Source organism: Lemur catta, chromosome 14 (assembly GCF_020740605.2).
Source record: "Lemur catta isolate mLemCat1 chromosome 14, mLemCat1.pri, whole genome shotgun sequence".
NCBI lineage: Eukaryota > Metazoa > Chordata > Mammalia > Primates > Lemuridae > Lemur > Lemur catta.
The window spans coordinates 22,157,377-22,178,947 of NC_059141.1; the positions used below are offsets into that span (position 1 = coordinate 22,157,377).

Sequence of the window (21,571 nt, forward strand, 5' to 3'; positions counted from 1 at the left end):
CTCTATTCCTAGTGGGGGCAGGGTCCTGAGCAGGCAGTGGTCAGGCATGCATGTCTTATCTTTTTGGTGCCTGCCTGCTCTTTGTAAGTAAGTTACAGAAGACATAAAGCAAGTTAGCAGTTTTACAATCTAGATTCTTAGCAGTTTTTACAACTTTACACCTTTTGTCCCTGGTACAGAGTTCCCACAGAATTTCTTCCTGTTTCACAGGGGCTGGGGACCCCTACCACAATCCCAGGAAAGCAGGCTAACTTCTCTGAGCCTTTGGTTCCTTATCCATTAAATGAGAATATCACTATGTATTTCACATGGCTGTTAAGAATTGAAAGCACTGTGTAACATTCTAGGGTGGGAGGATTTTGCAATAGTCTGAAAGAAACCCCAGCATGGATTGGCAATAAGACTAATATTGTGAGCATGAGTCTTGAGACAGACATGGGGTTGAATTTTGCCCTTACCATAACTACCTGTGTGAGTCTGGGCATGTTATTTAACCTACATTAGCCCCAGCCATTGAACACATTTATTGTGTACTAACTCTGAGGCAAGCAGCTTCTTGCTATGTAATGTGGGGATAATATTAACACCACCTTCCTAGTGATGTAAACTTGAAGTCAGATGCTCCCAAGCAACTTGATTGAGTGCCTGGTGTGCAGGAACTTCACTCAAATGTTAGGGTACCCCAGCCTATCTGGAGGGGTTGAGAGGTTGGGGGTGTAGGGACTGGGGGCTAACTCAGTGATGCTGTGGGGAGGCAGATCCTGAGCTCAGGGCTCTGCCTTTAGGGCAGGGCCACTATGACCCGCGCTCACCCTGGTGCAGACAGAGGCTGGCTGGCTCCTGGCCAGATCGGGGTGTTTCCGTTTGCCTGGTAACGGGGAGGTGTAGCTGAGGCAGGGCATGGAGGGGAACAGTACAACTAAAAAGTGGTGGTGGAGGGGCCTCGCTCGGGATTCCTCTGGCTCCTCCAAATACTGGGGACCTGCTCCCCCAGGCTGAAGGAGACAAGTGAGTGGGGAGTTACTGGGAAGAGCATGACAGAACAGGAGCTGAGGGTTTGTAAAGGCCTTGGGTCCTTATTACGTGCTGGGAGCCCCGAGTTCAGCCCAGCCCTGGGACAAGAGGTGAGGTGGGGAGCTAAACATCTGATGTGAGGAGTTCCCCACAGCTATGATCCAGAGCTCTGGGTTGCCAGGGGCCAGGGACGGATAAGGGTAAGAACAAAGTCTGTAACCACACAGCCTCCACCACAGGTCCGGACCAGGATGAAGTCCCAATGAAAACGGACATCGCCTGAGGATCGAATCATGTACTCATACAGCTGCCTGCCGCCCGAGGAGGGCGTCTGGCCGCCGTCGCTGCCCCTCACCTGCGCCTACCTGCCCGGCTCTCTGCTGCTGCCCCCCATCCAGGCCCACAATTTCTGCAGCCGACCCTGGAGCCTGCGCGCGGGCGAGTGGATGGCCCCGCGGGAATACCACTGCTTCCACGGCCCGGGCGCGCCCTTGGCTGCCGCGCCGCCCTGGTGGGCCTTCCCGCCCGTCTACGGCGCGGCCCTGCGCCCGCCCTTCCCCGCCGCCGCCGGCGTCCCGGGGCCGTCGCTGCAGGCGCCCGCGGCGGCGGGGGTGGCGGCGGCCGAGAGCTGGACGCCGTGGCCCGAGGGCAGCAGCCTGGAGGCCGAGCTGCGATGGGGCCGCGTGGAGCGCGCGCGGGACCCGCGCCTCGAGCTGCCGGACTTCGTGCGCCGGGAGCTGCGGCGCGCGTACGGCACGTACCCGCACACCGACGTGCGCGTCACCCGCCGCGGCGGCGAGTTCCTGGTGCAGGCGGCTCCGCGCGGCCGCGAGCCCGAGTACCGCGTGGGGAGGCGCGCGGTGCGCCGGCCTGACAGCGGCGACAGCCCGGTCCGGGAGGCCGCGGAGCGCAGCCGCCCCGGGAAGAGGAGAGGCCTGAGCTGACGGCGCCGCAGGGCCCAGCGGCCCGCCCGGGAGAACGCACGCGCCTCTCCTTCCTGCGCCAGCCGGCAGAGGCCGCACCGTGCGCGGGAGCCGCTGCACCTCACCTGCCTTTGGTTTTTTCCGTGACTCCCCACCGCCCCCCTCCTGTACTGCTTTAATATCTTTCGCATCATTGCTGGACGTTGGGGGAGGACGAAAAGCAAAAGGACATCTCTGGATGTTCTACTCTTCCTTCCTTCTTGGGGCTTAGGAAGCGGGGAGTCGGCTGGTAGAAGGGCCTGGACCCTTTGTTCTCTCACTCCCTCCTCCTTCCCACCTTCTTCTAAGAAGCCTGCCCTTCTGTAAGCCCCAACTTTCCCTTCCTCTCCTCCCTCTACCAGAGCCCCCCCACTTCCCTCAAAGCTGAGGGAGCGACATCCCCAACTTGTAAAGAAAAGTAAATAAATGAGTGAAGTCAAGTGTACACTGTGAGATAATTTTTATTTTGGGGATGGTGTTTCCTCATTGGTGTAAAGGGAGCTTTACATCCCCCCTTGGAGTACAAGGTAGGGTGGCGGGTTGTTAGAGTGGCCATCTGGAGAATGTGTGCACCCTGACCCCTGGGCCTACCTCCCCTCTTCCCCAGCTCCCCTCCAGCGTTCAGGCTAACACCTACACTCCCTTGGTCCTGTGGCCCACCATCCACAGAGATTCTGAGGGTATAAGCTCTATTGTTGAAGTGTGGTAGGCATGACTAGGGAAGGGATGCCTGAGACCTGGGCTTAAGGCTGGCTTTGACATTTTCTAACCTATATTTTCTTCTTCTTTTTTTTTTTTTTTTTTTGAGACAGAATCTCACTCTCTTGCCTGGGCTAGAGTGCCGTGGCATCAGCCTAGCTCACAGCAACCTCAAACTCCTGTGCTCAAGCAATCCTCCTGTCTCAGCCTCCCGAGTAGCTGGGACTACAGGCATGCACCACCATGCCCGGCTAATTTTTTTTTTCTATATATTTTTAGCTGTCCAGATTATTTCTTTCTATTTTTAGTAGAGACAGAGTCTCGCTCTTGCTCAGGCTGGTCTCGAACTCCTGAGCTCAAACGATCCACCCGCCTCAGCCTCCCAGAGTGCTAGGATTACAGGCGTGAGCCACCACACCTGGCCTCTAACCTATATCTTAAAGCTCTCTTAGCCTCAGTTTCCTCATCTGTAAAAGAGACATAAAATAACCCAGCCTACTTAGAAGTTAAGATGAAAGTCACTTCTTGTTTACCAATTCTTTTTTTGTTTTTTTGAGACAGTCTTGCTCTGTTACCCAGGATAGAGTGAGTGCCATGGCATCAGCCTAGCTCACAACAACCTCAAACTCCTGGGCTTAAGTGATCCTACTGCCTCAGCCTCCCAAGTAGCTGGGACTACAGGCATGCGCCACCATGCCCGGCTAATTTTTTCTATATATTTTTAGTTGGCCAGATAATTTCTTTCTATTTTTAGTAGAGACGGGGTCTCGCTCTTGCTCAGGCTGATCTCGAACTCCTGAGCTCCAGCGATCCGCCCATCTCTGCCTCCCAGAGTGCTAGGATTACAGGCGTGAGCCACCTCCCCCGGCCTTGTTTACCAATTCTTGCTAAGTCTTTAATTCTTAATAGGCTGAGGTTTGCAATCTTACAGGAGTTTGCTGGAGAGTGGCCACATGTCCAATTTTAACTACTGCAGCCAGATCACCAGATCTGATGCCCAGCTGTAGAAATTTGGTCCCTTGTGGAATTGCTTACTGAACTTCTATTTGGTTACCTGGGTATACAGGTGAGTTATTGAAGCTGTAGACCACCTGATTGGTTACTGCTGTATTTATGAGTTTCATGGAGTTCTCTCAAACCTCAGCACTTTGAAGAGGTGTTTCCTCTGATCAGTGGTTTGCTCTTATCTTTTAAGCACAAAGGATCTCATAACTGATCATGTTTTTCTTTTTTCCCTGCTTTCCAGGGAGCTCAGAGCCAAATTTGCTTAGTATCTTTTGTATAAAGGCTGGATCCTGAAATCTGTTACCCCTAGTTTCATCTTATTTTCCTTTCCTTTTTTTAAAAAAAATTATAAAAACACAAGAAGATGGCATAGTGCAATGGGTCTACTATGTGACCTTGTGTGAATTATTTAATGTCCCTGAACCAATATCTTCATCTCAAATGGGGATGATGATACTAGAACCTATCTCATAAGGTTATTGAGAAGATCCTGTGAAATCTCAGTGTTTCCACAGTACACACAGTGTCTATCACAGAGCCTGGCATATTAAGTGCACATATGTTAGTGTTTGTTTTAAAAAATGGTTTTCAATACAGAAATACATGACATAGGAAACTGACATCTTTTCTGATTTCCCTCACTCCCTAATGATCACTGGGGTCCAATCTATTATGTTTCTATTTTTTTCTATGCACATAGTATTAACTACATAAAAGGAATGTCATTGTTTTGCTTATCACATTTTACACTAAGTATATCTTGGACATCATTCCATGTCAGTGCATGTAGAGCAAACTCATTCTTTAACAGTACCCAGTATTCTGTAGCTATTGGATTATTTCCAGTTTGTAGATATTAAAAAAGTACAACAAATTTCTTGAGTGCCTATTATTTGCCAGAAACTGTTCTAGGCCCTGGGAATATGGTAGTGAATGAGACAGCCATGGCAGTCCCTGCCCTCATGGAACTTATATTTTAGTGGGGAGATATGGGGTTGGGGCCACAGGCAAATAAAGAAAGGGAAGTTGTTATACTATAGCAGGAATAAGAGGCTGAGGGAGTTAAGTAGCAGAACTTAATTTAGAATAAGGTAATCAGGGAAGGCTTCTCTGAGGAGGTGACATTTTAAGCTAAGATCTAAAGAATGTAAAGATTGCCCTGTATGAAAACAGAAAAAAAAAAAAAAAAAAAAAGAATGCAAAGAAGATACCAGGCAAACAGAAGGGCGAGGGAGAAGCCAGGCAGAAGGCATGGTGGGTGCAAAAGCCCTAAGGAGTGAAGGTTATCTTCATTCACTCAATAGGCATCTGAGAGCCCACAATATGCTGGTCAGTATTCTAGGTACTGGAGCTATAGCAGAAAACCAAACAAGTCCTTTTCCTCATAGAGCTTGCATTATAGTCTCTCTAGGAGGAGAGACTGACAAGCAAATACATATGTATATGACATAATATCCAATAGTGATAAGTGATGGGTACAGTTTTAAATGGAATAGAGAAGGCTTCTCTGAAGAGGTGACTCTTGAGTGGAGACCTAATAAAGACCTTTGCAAGTCATTTGAGTACCTGGCGGAGAAAGGCAGATACGACCAGCCTATGGCTAAGCGTCCTTGTCCTGTGAGCAAGGAGGAAAGCATATGACTGCATATATGAAGATCATAACAGCATATTTTTACTGTACCTTTTCTCTGTTTACATGCACAAATATTTATCATTGTGTTACAGTTGCCTACAGTATTCAGTACAGCCACATGCTGTACAGGTTTGTAGCCTAGAGGCAATAGACTATACCACACAGCCTAGGTGTGTCGGATGTTATACCATCCAGGTTTGTGTAAGAACGCTCTGTGATGTTCACAGATGGGCAAATCTCCTAATGATGCATTTCTCAGAATGTATCCCAATTGTTAAGTGACACATGACTGTAATAAAGGCAAAAGAAGAGATGGCTTGGTTCTATTTGGAAGTAGTGAGTGTGATGAGAAAATAAATGTCCTTGAATATTCATCTTTGTTCACATATACAAGTGTTGAATTGTAGAATCTAAGGTCTTAGAATTAGAAATTGAATCATTGGACAATGACACCCTAGCAGCAACAAGCACAACAAATAGGCCTTTAGTTCTAAGTTCCATTCGCAACTAAAAGCCACCAGGCCCCTTGGAAAAATGGCTGATTCCAGGGTCGGGACAGGGAAGGTACAAGATGAGCCTATAACAACTTGTTCCAGAAAATAAAGGACTGCTCAAAAATGTCAAAAGGACAAAGGAGCCAGCTTAAAGAGACTTCCACTGGCCAAACTGGGGACAATTTAAGCATGAAAATAAATAATGACAGTAATATATTGAATAAACCCATAACCCATTGAATAAAAATAAAAATCCATAAGTCCATACTAATATTAATAAAATAAATAACTATGAAGGGAAAGCTCTTCCTTACAGTAGAAGGAATAATGAAATTAGAAACTCAGCTGGGCACAGTGGCTCACACCTGTAATCCTAGCACTTTGGGAGGTGAAGGAGGGAGGATCACTTGAGGCCAGGAGTTTGGGACCAGCCTGAACAACACATTGAGACTCTTCTCTCTACAAAAAATAGAAAAATTAGCTGGGCGTGGTATTGTGTGGGAGGCTGAGGTGTAGGAGTTTGATGTTGCAGTGAGCTATGATTATGCCACTGAACTCTAGCCCAGGTGACAGAGTGAGACCTTGCCAAAAAAAAGAAATAAAGATTACCATTCCCAGCCATCATAATCATAACTGATTCAGGTGAGAGTCATTCCTGGATACTAAAACTAATGAGTAAAATTTGATGAGAAACAGGATATTTATATGGTTTAGTTTCAAAATATGTTCCAATAAGATACTCATCAATTAAAATACAAAGTGAAAAGTAGTAATCTAGTAGTGCAGTAGGGAAAACTGGTGTGTACCACCTTAACTAAGTTATCCCAGTGTCCATAGTGTCCATCCCTCCTTTCTTTTCTTTTTTTTTTTTTGGAGACAGAGTCTCGCTCTGTTGCCTGGCCTAGAGTGCCGTGGTGTCAGCTTAGCTCACAGCAACCTCAAACTCCTGGGCTCAAATGATCTTCCCGCCTCGGCCTCCCAGAGTACTAGGATTACAGGCATGAGCCACCGCGCCCCGCCCATCCCTCCTTTCTTTCTGTGTTCTGATGGAAAATCAGAGTGCCTGGACTGGTCTGTGACCCAGCATGTCTTCGCATCAGGGTTGAACCCAAACTTGGGCCTTGAACATTCCCAGGCACTGATAAAAGCATCAGTGGTTGTTTAAGGTTGTTGCCTTAAACACTGAAAGAAACTGGCCCTGGCCCTGAGCCAAATGCCTTAAACCTTCATGTAAATTCCATGCCTTGACCCTTTGCTGGGGACATACGTAGGTAGAACATTCCTTTCGCTGTCCATCATGAGGATACGCTGCAGCACGCTGTAAGTACCCCTGATAAATGCTTTGACCGATCATCCTGACGTTCAGGGCTGCTTTCTTTGGAATCCCAACTGGCCCCATCTTTAAAAGGGTTGAGGGCACCCCCTTGTGGGAACTCCCCTGCCACTGCTTTAGGTGTGATTCCAGCTGGGAGTTCAGAATTACGAAACGAAAGTTAACATTATCACTAGAGGGGTAGTTAGAGCCCATCTCTAAATAAATAACATCAGTGACATAGATATATAGTAAATTTACTTTTTAAACCTCTTTTTTTATATAGTTCTAACATTGGATGACATCTATTTACTTTTTTCTGTTGCACACGCTGGCCTCCAACTCCTGGGCTCAAGAAGCAATCCTTCTGCCTCAGCCTCCCAAGTAGCTGGGACTATAGAAGCGAATACCCAGCTTTGATTTTATTTTTTACTCTTGGAGAATTGTCTGCATGCTTGTAAGCCTTCTCAAATCCTTTTTTGAAACATTGCAGGTTTCAAATAATTGATGAGTCCCACACTAATGTAAAGTGTGTTTTACATTCCCTTCCTCTCTGTCCTCCTGGGTCGAGACCCTTGAAGTCTCTCTGCTTACCCTGTCTCTGAGGATCTGCATCACTCATAGACATTCCTCCCTGTGGCATGCCCTGGAAATGCCCCTAGGCTGCACACAAATTTACCCCTGTCCCCCCACCCCAGTGAAGGAGGAGGGCCCCCTGATTGCAGGCTTCTTGAAGGAGCCGCTGCCACTCAGCTGCCACTCAGCTGAGCCCAGCATCCTACCTCACTCAGGCCCTGTGGATGTGAGCCCTGCAGGGAGTATAGATGTGTCCTTGTTTGATCTTTTCTTTGAACTTAACCCTTGGAAGCTCAGAACTCATAAAACATCTGGGCCGCCATGGATCTTGCTATTCATCTGATCCAACCCCCTCAATTTTCATTATGCTGGGAAAGCAGAGCCCGTGAAAGGGAGTGTGTCACCCAAGGTCACAAAGTACGTGAGAATCCAGAACTGATGGTGGCTCCCAGCAGGGTCTGGGCCACCAAGGCCTAAGCTGATGGCCTCTTCCCCCTGGCCTTGCCCCAGCCTTTCCTGTTACCCAGACTAGCATCTGGTCTGGAGCCCTGACTGACCAGTTTCAAGCCTCACTCCAACCCCCACAGAACTTACCATTGGATAGCTCACACTCTACTCGAGGAAACAGAGTAAGAATCCTAACAACCTCATATACTTGCTGAGAACTTGCTATAATGTATGCCAGGCACTGTGCTAAAGCCCCGCATGGTAACTATCAACTCATTTAATTTAATCTTCACAAAATCTTGATGTGGATATTATTATTATTATTTTGAGACAGAGTCTTGCTCTGTTGCCTGGGCTAGAGTACTATGGGGTCAGCCTAGCTCACAGCAACCTCAAACTCCTGGGCTCAAGAGATCCTCCTGCCTCAGCCTCCTGAGTAGCTGGGACTACAAGTGTGCCCCACCACGCCTGGCTAATTTTTTCTATATATATTTTTAGTTGTCCAGATAATTTCTTTCTGTTTTTTTAGTAGAGATGGGGTCTCGCTCTTGCTCAGACTGGTTTCAAATTCTTGAGCTCAAGTGATCCTCCCACCTAGGCCTCCCAGGGTGCTAGGATTACAGGTGTGAGCCATTGCGCCCGGCTGCTAATTTCTTTTTATTTTTAGTAGAGATGGGGGTTCTCACTCTTGCTCAGGCTGGTCTTGAACTCCTGACCTCAAGTGATCCTCCCGCCTCAGCCTTCCAGAGTGCTAGGATTACAGGCATGAGCCACCGCGCCCGGCCTGGATATAATTGTATTGCATGGATGTAATTATCATTCCCATTTACAGATGAGAACACTGAGGCCCATAGGTTAACAATTTACCCAAGGTCGCACACTAAGAACATACCTGAGAAATCTGATTAGATTATAGTCTTAACCTCCAGGTCAAACTGCCTCTTCACACAGGAGATAACTCAACAAAATGCAAGAAACATTTATTGAACAGCTACTATGTGCAGGATGCTGGATTAAACACTTCGGGACTTGTCAATCCAGCCCCACTGGAGAGGAGCAAGGAGGATTTGTGCAAGGTCACATGTACTGTTGGGGAATTGAGAGAGGCTCTTGGAAAAGGCATCTGAGAGGGGCTTTGAAGAACATGTAGGATTCCAACAGAGAGCAATGGTAAGGAAGTGTCCCCAGAAGAAACGAAGAGGCACTGCCAGGAGAGAAAGCATAAAGGTGGGAGCAGGGGCAGCAGAGTTTCACTGGCAGCAGCAGGTTATGACCGGGGGGCAACAGAAGATTGGCTTGAAAGCGAAGTGGAGGCCACACTGTGGAAGACTTTAATAGCAGGGTGAGGACATTTGGGAAGCCATTGAAGTCTTTGAGCAGAGGAGTAGAACCAGTCAAAGTTATTAAAAGATCTGGCTAGTGAGCGGGTGGGGGGGTGGGGGTTGGCGCAGGAGCGCCTGGCAGGGCTGTTGGAGTCTGAGCCATCCATCAGCTTCTCCATGTCCTCGGTGGCGTTGATAGCGTGGCACAGCCAGGCACCAGAACTGAGTCCCTAGGGCATTTGCTAGAGCTCACAGCCTATGGAATTCAGTTCTCAGAGCCAGGTGGCCAAAGTCTTCTCAGCCTGGTCGCTGCCTCCCACGAGATGCTGCCCTCCCGTGCTGTCTTCTGTGAATTTTCTCCCATTCCCATGATGAGGAAGGCCCAGGATAGGTCGGATGAGGAAACTGGGATCTCAAGATATCTCCTATCCCAGGCAGGGTCGGAGCTTGGAGCTGAAAATGGGGGTCCATAGCTAATGAAAGGGACAAGAGTTCCCTAAATTTCAACAGGAATTGGAGTTGGGTGTGAGGGGAGGGGGCTCAAGGCCATGGCAGGAATTTTGCCCCCCAGACCCTGGGTACTGCATAGTCAGTCCTATCACCTACTGCCCAGATGTGTTCCTGCTGGGGCCAGATGTGGGGCTGGAGGGGCGAGGGGCTGAGGAAAGAGCCAGAACAGGTACATCTCTGAAAACATACCTGAGGGTGTTCCTGAGCCAAAGGGGCTCCACAAGATATGGATCCCCAAGGTAGGGGTCCAAGAATCCCCCCTAAATCCTCCTTTTTTTGGTAGAGACTGGGTCTCACTTTTCCTCAGGCTGGTCTCGAACTCCTGAGCTCAAGGGATCCTCCTGCCTCAGCCTGCCAGAGTATTAGAGTTACAGGTGTGAGCCACTGCGCCTGGCCCGGCCCATTCCCTCCATTTGAGTGAAGGTGTGAAGTATCTGGGATAGAAGAGTGGAGGAGAAAGATTTCCTGAAACACATTTTCATTTTCTGGAGAGTGAAACTGAGGGCTGGGTGCTACTCTACTCACGTGGCAGAGCTGCAGCCTATCCCTGGAGAAGGAAAGCCAGGCGGGCTCAGGAACCACCCTCCCCACACCCCTGCTGGAATCCAGACAGGGGGCCAGCACTTACCCAGGAAGCCTCCTCTCCTTGCTCCTGGGGCTGGATCTGCAACGATGCTCTCAAAGGGTGCTCCTTAAATAGGGCCGCCACCCCCGCCCCAGACGCCTTCCACCCCCGCCCGGGCTGGCTCTTCTGAGAAAGGAGGAAGGTGTGGGAGGGCCAGGCACCCTGCCCAGAGATCCCTTTCTGACCTCAAGCCAGAGCAGGGACCCCTGCCCCCTGCCACTCTTTGAAGCATTCCCTTCCTCACCTGGGTCGCTGACTGGGGCCTCCCACCCCTTAAGACCAGCCCGCTGGGTTCTTTCTCTGCTCTTAATGCCTGGAAAGTCTGCCCTTTATGCCAAATGGAAGCCAATTCCTCATTTTGAGGCAGGATGGTGGGGAACTGATGTGCCAGGGGAAGCTTCAGCATAGGCTTCTAGCTTTTCCCCTCAGCTGAGGACACCCAGGCACCCAAACACCAGCTGCAAAATCCATCTGAGGGAAGGGGGTAGAGGAGGCATCACTCAACCCCCTTTCACCCACGTGGCTTCAAGCAGCACCCAAAGGGCAGGTGGAGTCTTTTCCATCCTGGACAGGGAGAGACAGAAACCTGAGGGGATGGAAAATCAGGGGCTTACGTCGGGCCAGCTGTGGAATCCCGAGCAGGACGGGGGTTCTCTGGGGCCCCTACCTTACAGTCTCTGTGTGTTTTGTGTTTGTGGTGGTCCCTTTCCTCAGCCCCCCTTATGTCCTCAGGCTCCCCCAACTTGACCCCTGCTTCACAGAGCTGGGACTCCCCAGAGTTTGAGTTGGGATTGGAGGGGCTCCCCTGAAAGCTCAGGAAGTTCTTTCTGATATCTAGTTACACCCGGCTGCCATCAAGGAAACAGGAAACAGAAGAGGGGGAAGGCACAGCATCAGGGATGGCTGCAGGGGTCTTGGGCGAGAACTAGGGGGCAGTTCTACTGAGGAAACCCAAAAGTTCCGGGAATGGGGGGTGGTGAGGGGAGAAGAGTCATCAGTATTGTGCAATGGACAGAGGGGAGGAGGAAGGGGGACGGGGGAGGAAGGGGTGGCCTGGGCTCTGGAGGGCTGGCAAGAGGCCTGGGGCTGATGTGGCTGCCCATTACCCCTTCCCAGGAGCCTGCCTGGCCAGAGTTCAAAGTGGCTGTCACCCCATCCTTCATTAACCTTAGCAGCGCCAGGCTGGAGCAACAGTGTTTTTATGGGAGAAGCGACGCCAAAAATGCCCCTCCTTTCTCCCCTTCTCCTGCCCCAGCCCTCCCAGCAGCCAAGCTCTTGCTCTTTCTGAGGCCAGAGGACCCTAGTGGGGAAGAGGCACCCTGTGGTGAGGGACAGGTGGAAGAGGAAGCAGGAATCCTCTTTTTCTCCATAGTACCTTGGCAGTGCCTCAGTCCCTACAGGAGAGGAGAGGATGGGACTTTCTCCCTTGGACTGTGAGTTCCTGAGGGTAGGGACAGCTTCTGAATCCCCAGCACCCTACAAGGGTGCTCCTGATTGGGGATAGGCCAGTTTACTCTTTTTTTCCCCCCATTTTTTTCTCTTTTTTAAATTAATTAATTAATTACTGCCTCCCCTACCCACCCAGCTAGTTTACTCTTGAATGGGATTCTTTCTCTCATGACCCATTTTAGGGTTCCGGGGAAGGGAGGGTTGTGAGCTTCCCCACAGGGCAGCACCGGGAAGGTTGAAGCAGCAGGAACAGAAAGAGGAAGTTGAGGAGGATTGGGTGTGGTGGCTCAGCCAGTAATCCCAGCACTTTGGGAGGCCGAGGTGGGAGGATCACTTTAGGCCAGGAGTTCGAAACCAGCCTAGGCAACATAGTGAGGCACACACACCTCTTTTCTACAAAAAATTGAAAAGAAAAAAATTAGCTGGGCATTGCGGTGTGTCCCTGTAGTCCCAGCTACTTGGGTGGCCAAGGTGGGAGGATCACTGGAGCCTAGGAGTCTGAGGCTTCAGGGAGCCATGATAGCACCACTGCTCTCCAGCCTGAGCAACAGAGGGAGACCCTATCTCAAAAAAAAAAAAAAAAAAAAAGGAAGCTGAGGCCTCCTTGGGCCCTGGAGTTCAGCTGTCCTGTCCTGGACGAGAAGGCCCTTGAACATGGGCAGAAAGGCACTGGGAGTAGTCATGGTGTGCAGGCTGTCCAGGATCTGGGCTTGATCCTCATTTCAGCGCCTGCTGCCCCCTGTCCCCCAAATACCAGGCTCCACCTTCCCCAGACCTAGACACTAACGCATCCTAATGTTGAGGAGAGACATCGCTGTCAAGGGGATGCAAAGGGGACAGAGAGTGGGGAAGTCAGCACCTAAGGGATGACTGGGTGACAGGGCTTAAACCTGGACTGACTACTATGGGGGAGAGACACTGGGATTTGGGGGAAGAACACCAGGGCTGAGAGTAAGGGGCCACCAGACCCAAGCAGGGAGTCACGGGGACTGTGGAAGGGTGGGAGAGACACGGAGAAGAGAGGGAGAAAGCTATAGGATTTGAGGGTCGAGATCCTGGGGGTTAGGAAATAGGCGGATGGGAAGACCCTAAGTGGGGTCAAAAGCTTCTGTGGCTCTGGCAGATGAGGAGGAACAAGATGGGGATACGATCCCAACCACTGCGACTCCACCCACTGGCGGGACCTCCACGCCTAACTCCTCCTACCCGCAACAAAAATGGCCGCCGCGGGAACCCATCCAAAGCCCCGGGACATTTGAGAATGAGGGTAGAAGCCCCGCCCCGTTGTGGGCAATTTGACCTTCTCAAAGATGGCCACTGCGGCGCCTCTAGAAGGGAACCGCTCTGGGCCCCGCCTTTGATCTCGTTGGTGGGGCTGGGGGATGAGAGCTGCACCGCGCTGGACAAGTCGCCGGCGGCGCCCGACGGAGCAGGTGATTTCCCCTCCAGCCCCCGGCCCAGGGCTAGGAGAGTCGCGGAGAGCACTGACCCAGGGTACCCGTCCTGTGTGTTCCCCCACGGTACCCCGCCCCTGGGGCCCGCCGGACCCCCATCTCTGATTCTCGCCGTGGCCTGTATCAAGGCACATACAGTTTGCTCAGGCCTGCCTGGTCATGTGTCCCCCAAGGCCGCAACCGCATCCCCGTGCCCTCGGGCGTACTATTCTGGACGCTTACGGGTGTCCCGCTAGCGGGTTTAGGGAGCTCCAGCTTCAGGAGTCAGCCATCATCGCGGTTCCACTTCCTGTGTTCCCCCTACTCCCGTTTGTGCTCCCGCCTGACTTTGGATGCAGGGATCCCTTGTTCCCCTCAATGTCCTTGGTTCCTCTAAGGCCTGACTTGGGGATCAGGGGAAAATGATATCCTCTGGGGCGTGCATTATGGGTCTAGGGCCCCAGGAGCAGGGCTTCATAGGGGCTGGGAGAAGCAGTGAATACTTCTGCTATACCCCTTGCTGCCTGAGTTCCCTAGGAGTCCTTTCACACTGGTTCCCAGGATTCCTCCTCCCACATGGCCTGCCCTTCTTCCACTTTGAGCACGTCCCCACCCCAAGGGAGCAGCATGGCACTCCTTACCCCAGTTTCACTTAAATTTGTCCAGAGGGTCTCTATCAAGCATCTGGAGGGTCTAGGCTTGTGCCTGCCCTTGGGAAGCTCTCAGGCCACCTGGGAGCAGTGAGGATGGGGCAGTCAGGGTTGGCTGCAGGAAGGAAGTGAGTCCTGCAGAATGAAAAACTTGGGGAGGCAGAGAAAAAGATATTCTAATTTGGGAGATTGTTGTGAGAAAGATTCTGAAGTAGGCAAGAGGGCCAGCAAAGCAGGAGAGGAGAATCAGAACATAAGCTGGGGCCACACCATTTGTATCATGAGAGGCAGTGTACATGTGGTGGTTAACAGTGAGGGTTCTGGACCCAGATTAACTGGGTGTAAATCTACCATTAACTTGCTCCATGACCTTGGGAAGTTACTTAGTTACTTGCCTCCATTTCCTTGTAGGTAAAATTAGGATAGTAATAGTGTCTACATTTTAGAGCTATTGTGAGGATTAGGTAAGTTAGTACATGTAGAGTGCTTGGAACAATGCCTCGTAAGCAGAGTCAGTAAATGTGAGTATTAACATCATCAGAAGTGTTTAAGCAGGACTCATGACAGGATAACACTCACATTTCATAGGCACCACCAACCAGTGTTCTCTGGCTTGGGGTCCCCAAGAAGTAATGGGGTTCTGTGGGCCATATATGGAATTTGAAATATCTCATGGAGATCATGCTCTTACCCTGGAGGAGGCGGGCTGCTCAGGGTACAACTTAGGAAACCAGTTTGGCAGACCAAATCTTCCCCAACTCCAGGACTGTGGGGGAAGAATTTTTAGGAGGAGTGCCTAAGTAGGAAGGACATGTGGAGGAAAGCTAGGGGATGGGGATGGGCAAGCTTAGAAGGCTGGGTGAAGTTTGGGCAACCCAAGAACCGGACGAGGGAGGATATTTTCTTGAGAGGCAGGCTATAGCAAAAGCTCAGGGGAGAAAGACTTTTTATTTGGGGACAGCGGGAGTTTCCCAATAACAATTCCCTGGTCTCCGGACCTTGGTTTGAAACCCAATAGCATCAGACACATCTCTGAGAAGCTTCTTCTCTAGAAACTAGGCTTTCATGCAGCAGCCATGGGCCTTTGTCCCAGCAGAGGTTTCCCAGCAACTGACGGCAGCCAGGATTTAAGGGCAATGTAACCCATGGTTAATGTAGGTCTCTGGAGGGGGCTCCCCTCTTGGGGGAGCTGCATGATGGGAGCTGGTAGGCCTGGGCTGAGCTGTTCTGCTCTTCCCCAGGGCCCATGGTAGGGTTCTGGAGCAGGAGGCATGCATCCACCTGGTAGGCTGGGGCTTCTCAGTCCTGCCTTCCAAAGCGATCCCTATGCCATCACAGCAACTCTGTGTTACCACTCAGGGAACCAGGCAATTGTGATCATAGATGGTTCCCCTGTCCTAACCCACTTGGAAGTCTTGATATCCGCCATCCTGCAGACTAGCTTCTAGAGTAGATACTGAACTAGGTGACCTGGATTTAAATCTGGCCACCACAGTCAAGCCAGGTGACTTCGGGCAAGTCATTAAAGGCACTGAGCATCAGTTTCTTCATCTAAGTGGAGAGTAACTATTTATTGAGGGCCTACTTCATGAGAGACATTGAGGATGCATTGGTGAGTAAGCCAGGTATGTAGTCCCTGCCTTCATGAAACAACTGGAAGAAACAGTAACACATTGACTGCCACATTAGAAAAAAAATTTTTACCTTGGGGCCATGGTGTTTTATTATGAAAATGGAATAAAAACTTTAAAAACAAAACAATCTTCTAATTTAATGAAAATTTTGTTATTTTTTATTGTTTTCTGTGCGTGAGTTCTATGCAACTTGAAAAATGGTTCATGAAGCTCCCAAGGTGAAGAGATGTATTAGTTACATATGCTTCATGAGGCCCCGGGCTCAAAACTAGCATGAGTTAAATACAGCTGACATGGCAGTTAATGTGTTAAATACTGTCCAAATAACTGGTTAATTATAGCTGTGAAAGGTGCTGCTAGTAAGGAAAGTGTCAATGAAGGTGTAATATGGCAGGGACCCAACCAGTTCCGGAGGGTCAGGGGCAGTGTCCCTTGAGGAAGGGGATTTTAAAACAAGACCAAAGGCCGGGCGCGGTGGCTCACGCCTGTAATCCTAGCACTCTGGGAGGCTGAGGCAGGTGGATCGTTTGAGCTCAGGAGTTCGAGACCAGCCTGAGCAAGAGCGAGACACTGTCTCATAAAAAAAAAAAAAAGAAAGAAAGAAAGAAAACAAGACCAAAAAGATAAGAAAGAGTATGTGAAGGGGTGGAGGTGGAAGGGCACCCTGGCAGAGGAAACAGTTTGTGCAGAGGCCCTTGCTACAAAAGAGCTTGAGTGTGGGCAAACTGAAAGAAGCAAGGGTGGAGGGGAGTGATCCAGGGAAAGTGTGGTGCGTGGTGAAGCTGGAGAGGTAATGGGCAGGACGAGGCCCTGAACTGAAAGCCATAAAAAGATTCTGGACTTATCCAAACAGTAGTGGGAAGGCACTGATAGACTTTAAGCAGGAGAAGACATGATTTTTGCAAAGATCACCCAGCTATGGTGTGGAGAATAGGTTGTTAGGAGAAGGGTTAGGAAGCTCCTGCAGGCAGGTGATGAAGCATAGCGGGAGGAGATGTGGAGAGGAGGAAATTTGGAGAGAGAGAGTGGTCAGAGCTTGGTGACTGACTGGAGAGGGAAAGCAAGAGGTGGGTGGTGTGAAGGATAGGACTTGGGCAGGAACAGCCAGGTGCCTGGTCATGCATTTACTGAAGATGGCCTTAGAGGAGTAAAGAAACTTGAGAGAATGTCAGTGTGGAACATGTTAAGCATGAGATGCCTGGAAGACGTCCACGTGGCTGTGTCAGGGAGGTAGATGTCCCAGGTTTGTAGCTCAGAGGAGGAGACTGGACTAGCGGATTGAAAATTTGGTTGGCTGGGTGTGGTGGCTCACACTTGTAATCCTAGCACTCTGGGAGGCCAAAGTGAGTGGATCATTTGAGCTCAGGAGTTCGGGACCAGCCTGAGCAAGAACGAGACCCTGTCTCTACTAAAAAAATAGAAAGAAATTAGCTGGACAACTAAAAATACATAGAAAAAATTAGCCGGGCATGGTGGCACATGCCTGTAGTCCCAGCTGCTCGGGAGGCTGAGGCAGGAGGATTGTTTGAGCCCAGGAATTTGAGGTTGCTGTGAGCTAGGCTGACGCCACAGCACTCTAGCCTGGGCAACAGAGTGAGACTCTGTCTCAAAAAAAAAAAAAAAGTAAAGAAAATTTGGGAGTTGGTGACGTAGGGCTGATACATAAAAATGTGGGCCAGGCCGGGCGCGGTGGCTCACGCCTGTAATCCTAGCCCTCTGGGAGGCCGAGGCGGGTGGATCGCTCGAGGTCAGGAGTTCGAGACCAGCCTGAGCGAGACCCCGTCTCTACTAAAAATAGAAATAAAAATTATCTGGACAACTAAAAATATATATAGAAAAAATTAGCGGGCATGGTGGCGCATGCGTATAGTCCCAGCTACCCGGGAGGCTGAGGCAGGAGGATTGCTTAAGCCCAGGAGTTTGAGGTTGCTGTGAGCTAGGCTGATGCCATGGCACTCACTCTACCCCGGGCAACAAAGTGAGACTCTGTCTCAAAAAAAAAAAAAAATGTGGGCCAGATGAGGTCTTCAGGGAGGGGTGAGAGAGCGTGCATGCAGTGAGGAGAGAGGAGCGGCAGCTTTAAGCCTGAGGAATTCCTGAGATTAGAGGGCAGCAGAGGAAAAGGGGACAGAGAAGGAGCCTGGAAGAAATGGCCAGAGAGGTAGAAGGATACCAGGAGTGTCTGATGTATCAGAAACCAAAAGTTGGTGCTGTTGAAAGGGGAAATAAGGTGAAAGCATAAGAAATTGCCCTTTGTTTGTAGATCAAAACCAGACAAAATTGCCAAGTTCATATAGTTCAACCTAATTACACCGAAACCTGAAAAGTAACTGGTGACCTCAGCCTAAGAAATTTTCATACAGATGTTGGAGCAGAAGCCAGACTGGAGATGGGAAGTGGATAGAATGGAGAATAACAGGGAGTAGAATTGACAGGACTTGGTGATTGGGTGCAGCAGGTGGGGGTGAAAAAGGGCAAAATCAAGGGTAATCCCCAAGTTTCAGGTTTGGCAGCTGAGTGAGTGGTGTCAGCTGATGACACTCATCCAGGCCACTGCAGAAGGTAGGGGAGGGTGTGAACAGACCAGAACATACGAATTTGGGGTGTGTGGAATTTGAGATGCCTCACAGCCTTCTGCGTGGGATGATGAGCTGACATTTGGACCTGTGGGTCAGGAAACATTCATTACCACCCCCGTGTTCCTAACTCCCAGGTACAGACTTGTGAGAATCAAAAGCATGTAGGTGGGGACGAAATATGTCAACAACTATTTATCGAGCACCTAAGTGCAGGCATTTTTCTAGGTGCTAGGGCTACACCAATGAGTAAGACAAAGTGTCCCCCTCACCCCACATTCTACGGAGGCGGACTGACAATAGGCAAATAAACACAAAATAATGTTAAACTGTATAAATGCTGTGTAGCAAGCAGGGTAAGGGGTTCAGGAGTATGGGGAGAACATATTTTTAGTAGGTTAGTCTGGAAAGGTCTCTCTGAGGAGGTAACATTTGAGCAGAGGCCTGGAGGAAGTGTGAGGATGAGCCAAGTGACACAGGCAGGAAGCAGCTCAGCAGGCTTGAGGAACAGCAAGGAGGTCTGGTGCGGCAGGAGTGGGGAGTTTGGAGAGGTGGGCGAGGGATCTTGTGGGGCCCCAGAGGCCTTGGGAAGGAGGATGCAAAGCCCTCTGTAGATAGCCCCAGGCTTCTGCAGGGGCAGGGATTAGGCAGGAGGAGAGAATCCTTGAAAGACTTCCCCTTCCATCTGGGCCCCAGAGCCAGAAAAGCCCCTTTGTGCAGAAGGTGGGTGGCATGTTCTGGGTGGGGGAAGTGCTGTGCTTGGTCCCAAGGTCTGCTCCTTGAGAGGCTGGACAATGGGGCCCCTTGTGGTTGGACTTGGGGGCCAATTGGCCCCCTCAATAATGGGATTCCTTAGCCAGGAGGCATGTGACCCCAAGACCTTGGCTTCTTGCCAGAGGGTCTGGGCCTGCTGCTGGGGAATAGGATGGAGGATGGGGGAAGGGGGGGGCTTCCCTCTGGAGGACTTCTCTGGGGACAGTGCCCTGCTCTGTCTCAGGCTGCAGGAGGTGAGAGATAGGTGGGGGAGGGGCTGTGGCTCTGCTTGGGGCAGTAGGGAGGGTGACATCTAGACACCTACAGATGGTTCCACTGGCAGGCCAGGAGGGAGGAGCCACTGCCCCCAGGCCCAGTGGGTGGGGGCAGGCAGGAGAGGGCCTGGCAATCCTGTCTGTTTGTGTCCCTTCAGAAGAGGAGAGAGCATGGAGCTGGAAAGGATTGTCAGTGCAGCCCTCCTTGCCTTTGTCCAGACGCACCTCCCGGAGGCCGACCTCAGGTAGCAGCAGCTGCCCCAGAAGGATCACGCTAGGGCCAGGGCTGGCACTGCCAAGCAGTACTCTGGGCCCTGGCTGTTGAAGAGACCGGGGAGGAAAGCACTCAGCCCTATTCCTGAGGTGGGGGAGGGCCGATTATGATTTGTTGAGGTGGCCTGACCTCTCATCCTGTCCCTGTCATCTTTGTTGGACAGATGTGAAACCATAGCTCTGAAGGAGGGTGGGATAGTCTCTGGCTTCAAGGACTGAGGTCTAGTTTAAGGACCCCATGAAGCTGAGGGCTGGAGTCTCAGGCTAGGTGGGTTGCGGGAGGTGTCCAGTGTCCTACCCAGGGCTTGTCCTGTCTCCTTCCTGCAGTGGCTTGGATGAGGTCATCTTCTCCTATGTGCTTGGGGTCCTGGAAGATCTGGGCCCCACAGGCCCATCAGAGGAGAACTTCGACATGGAGGCCTTCACTGAGATGATGGAGGCCTATGTGCCTGGCTTCGCCCACATCCCCAGGTGGGACCTGGCTGGGGTCAAGAGGAGGAAAGGGTCTGGGTGATTATGGGGGGAGGGCAGAGTTGTCCTCTCACCACCCTCCTGTCTTTTCAGGGGCACAATAGGGGACATGATGCAGAAGCTCTCAGGGCAGCTGAGTGATGCCAGGAACAAAGGTAAGTCTGGGGCTTTGGGTACTTGGGTGATATATAACTCCCCATACCCTCCTAAAGCCCTGGCCAACCAGATGCTCTGTCTCTTTAAGAGAACCTGCAACCACAGAGCTCTGGTGTGCAAGGCCAGGTGCCCATCTCCCCAGAGCCCCTGCAACGGCCTGAAAAGCTCAAAGGAGAGACCAGGTCTTCTGCTGATGCTGCTGGGGACACCCAAGACGAGGTACTAGTAGAAGAGGGCACAGATGAGGCACCTGAGGGGGGAAAGGAGGAAGTACTGCTTCTCATTAACATGGTGCCCACAGGCAGCCGGCGCTGAAGAGGAGCTGCTGCCAGGGGTAGATGTACTCCTGGAGGTCTTCCCTACCTGTTCCATGGAACAGGCCCAGTGGGTGCTGGCCAAAGCTCGGGGTGACTTGGAGGAAGCTGTGCAGATGCTGGTAGAGGGGAAGGAAGAGGGGCCTCCAGCCTGGGATGGCCCCAACCAGGTATCTTCTCCCAATCCCCTACCCCCCACATGTAGCCTTAGCTACATTTTCCCTTAGTGGTAAGCCCCTACCCCTACGTATCCCTCCCTCTTTCCCCTCCTGGTGCCCTTGGGCCTAGACCAGTCTTCCCCTCTCTGCAGGACCTGCCCAGGCGCCTCAGAGGCCCCCAAAAGGATGAGCTGAAGTCCTTCATCCTGCAGAAGTGAGTCTGGGCTGGGCTGGGCTGGGCCCTGGAGGGTCTTCCCAGGGTGACTGGAGCTTCACCCAGCCAGTTTTTGGCAGGTACATGATGGTGGATAGCGCAGAGGATCAGAAGGTTCACCGGCCCATGGCTCCCAAGGAGGTGAGTGGTGCTGGGGATGTGGAGTGGGTGGGACTGGCTCCTGGCCCCTGCTCCTGCCACTCACTGCCTGATTGCCTGACAGGCCCCCAAGAAGCTGATCCGATACATCGACAACCAGGTGGTGAGCACCAAAGGGGAACGATTCAAAGACGTCCGGAACCCTGAGGCCGAAGAGATGAAGGCCACATACATCAACCTCAAGCCAGCCAGAAAGTACCGCTTCCACTGAGGCACTGGCCGGACTCTGCTGGAGCCTTCTAGGCTCAGGTCCCAGAGGGATGCAGGAGCCCTACACCCCCACATAGGGGCCTCCCTAACTCCTGTCCCCCATCTTTATCCCTCTTCCCTACTTCCTTACTCCATTGTGTTAACCTACTCTCGGGGCTGCCTCCATGGGCACAGTAAAGGTGGCCCAAGGAAGGTGTGAGTGCATTCTGGTCATTTCTGCCTCAGGGCTGGGATACTATGCCTGCCT

General features: G+C 51.1%; 3 protein-coding genes across 6 annotated transcripts; 2 read left to right on the top strand and 1 right to left on the bottom strand.

Annotated features, from left to right (window-relative positions):
- Positions 1–881: 881 nt before the first annotated feature.
- Positions 882–2,421, top strand: C14H10orf95 (chromosome 14 C10orf95 homolog). 2 transcript variants are annotated; one of them, XM_045568511.1, is made up of 2 exons: positions 882–1,008; positions 1,242–2,421. In XM_045568511.1, exon 2 carries the CDS (start codon positions 1,308–1,310, stop codon positions 1,956–1,958), a length of 651 nt encoding a protein of 216 aa, XP_045424467.1. In that variant the 5' UTR covers positions 882–1,008; positions 1,242–1,307; the 3' UTR covers positions 1,959–2,421. The 2 variants fall into 2 exon arrangements, with proteins under 2 accessions (XP_045424467.1, XP_045424466.1); XM_045568510.1 differs by having other exon boundaries at positions 1,254–2,421.
- A 10,937-nt stretch (positions 2,422–13,358) lies between these two features.
- Positions 13,359–21,516, top strand: CUEDC2 (CUE domain containing 2). Of its 3 annotated transcripts, none has more exons than XM_045568516.1 (9): positions 13,359–13,481; positions 19,528–19,614; positions 19,970–20,113; positions 20,207–20,268; positions 20,358–20,494; positions 20,571–20,753; positions 20,894–20,955; positions 21,036–21,096; positions 21,179–21,516. In XM_045568516.1, exons 2-9 carry the CDS (start codon positions 19,541–19,543, stop codon positions 21,323–21,325), a joined length of 870 nt encoding a protein of 289 aa, XP_045424472.1. In that variant the 5' UTR covers positions 13,359–13,481; positions 19,528–19,540; the 3' UTR covers positions 21,326–21,516. The 3 variants fall into 3 exon arrangements, with proteins under 3 accessions (XP_045424472.1, XP_045424473.1, XP_045424474.1); XM_045568517.1 differs by having other exon boundaries at positions 13,360–13,481; positions 20,358–20,488; XM_045568518.1 differs by lacking the exon at positions 19,528–19,614 and having other exon boundaries at positions 13,360–13,481.
- Positions 16,028–17,429, bottom strand: LOC123649722 (putative uncharacterized protein encoded by LINC00269). Its single transcript, XM_045567902.1, has 2 exons — positions 17,226–17,429; positions 16,028–16,314 (listed from the first exon to the last, which is right to left on the bottom strand). The coding sequence occupies exons 1-2, from the start codon at positions 17,427–17,429 to the stop codon at positions 16,213–16,215; spliced, it is 306 nt and encodes a 101-aa protein (XP_045423858.1). The 3' UTR covers positions 16,028–16,212.
- Positions 21,517–21,571: the final 55 nt, after the last annotated feature.

Bases quoted from the DNA above. Each gene is read 5' to 3' on its own strand.
- C14H10orf95 (XM_045568511.1), top strand. From the start codon at position 1,308: ATGTACTCATACAGCTGCCTGCCGCCCGAGGAGGGCGTCTGGCCGCCG.
- LOC123649722 (XM_045567902.1), bottom strand. From the start codon at position 17,429: ATGTATCAGCCCTACGTCACCAACTCCCAAATTTTCTTTACTTTTTTT. The intron at 16,315-17,225 runs ATTTTTTCTATG...CTTGCTCAGGCT, and splicing joins TGTGCCACCATGCCCGGCTA to GGTCTCGAACTCCTGAGCTC.
- CUEDC2 (XM_045568516.1), top strand. From the start codon at position 19,541: ATGGAGCTGGAAAGGATTGTCAGTGCAGCCCTCCTTGCCTTTGTCCAG. The intron at 19,615-19,969 runs GTAGCAGCAGCT...TCCTTCCTGCAG, and splicing joins CTCCCGGAGGCCGACCTCAG to TGGCTTGGATGAGGTCATCT. The intron at 20,495-20,570 runs GTAGAAGAGGGC...TGGTGCCCACAG, and splicing joins ACACCCAAGACGAGGTACTA to GCAGCCGGCGCTGAAGAGGA.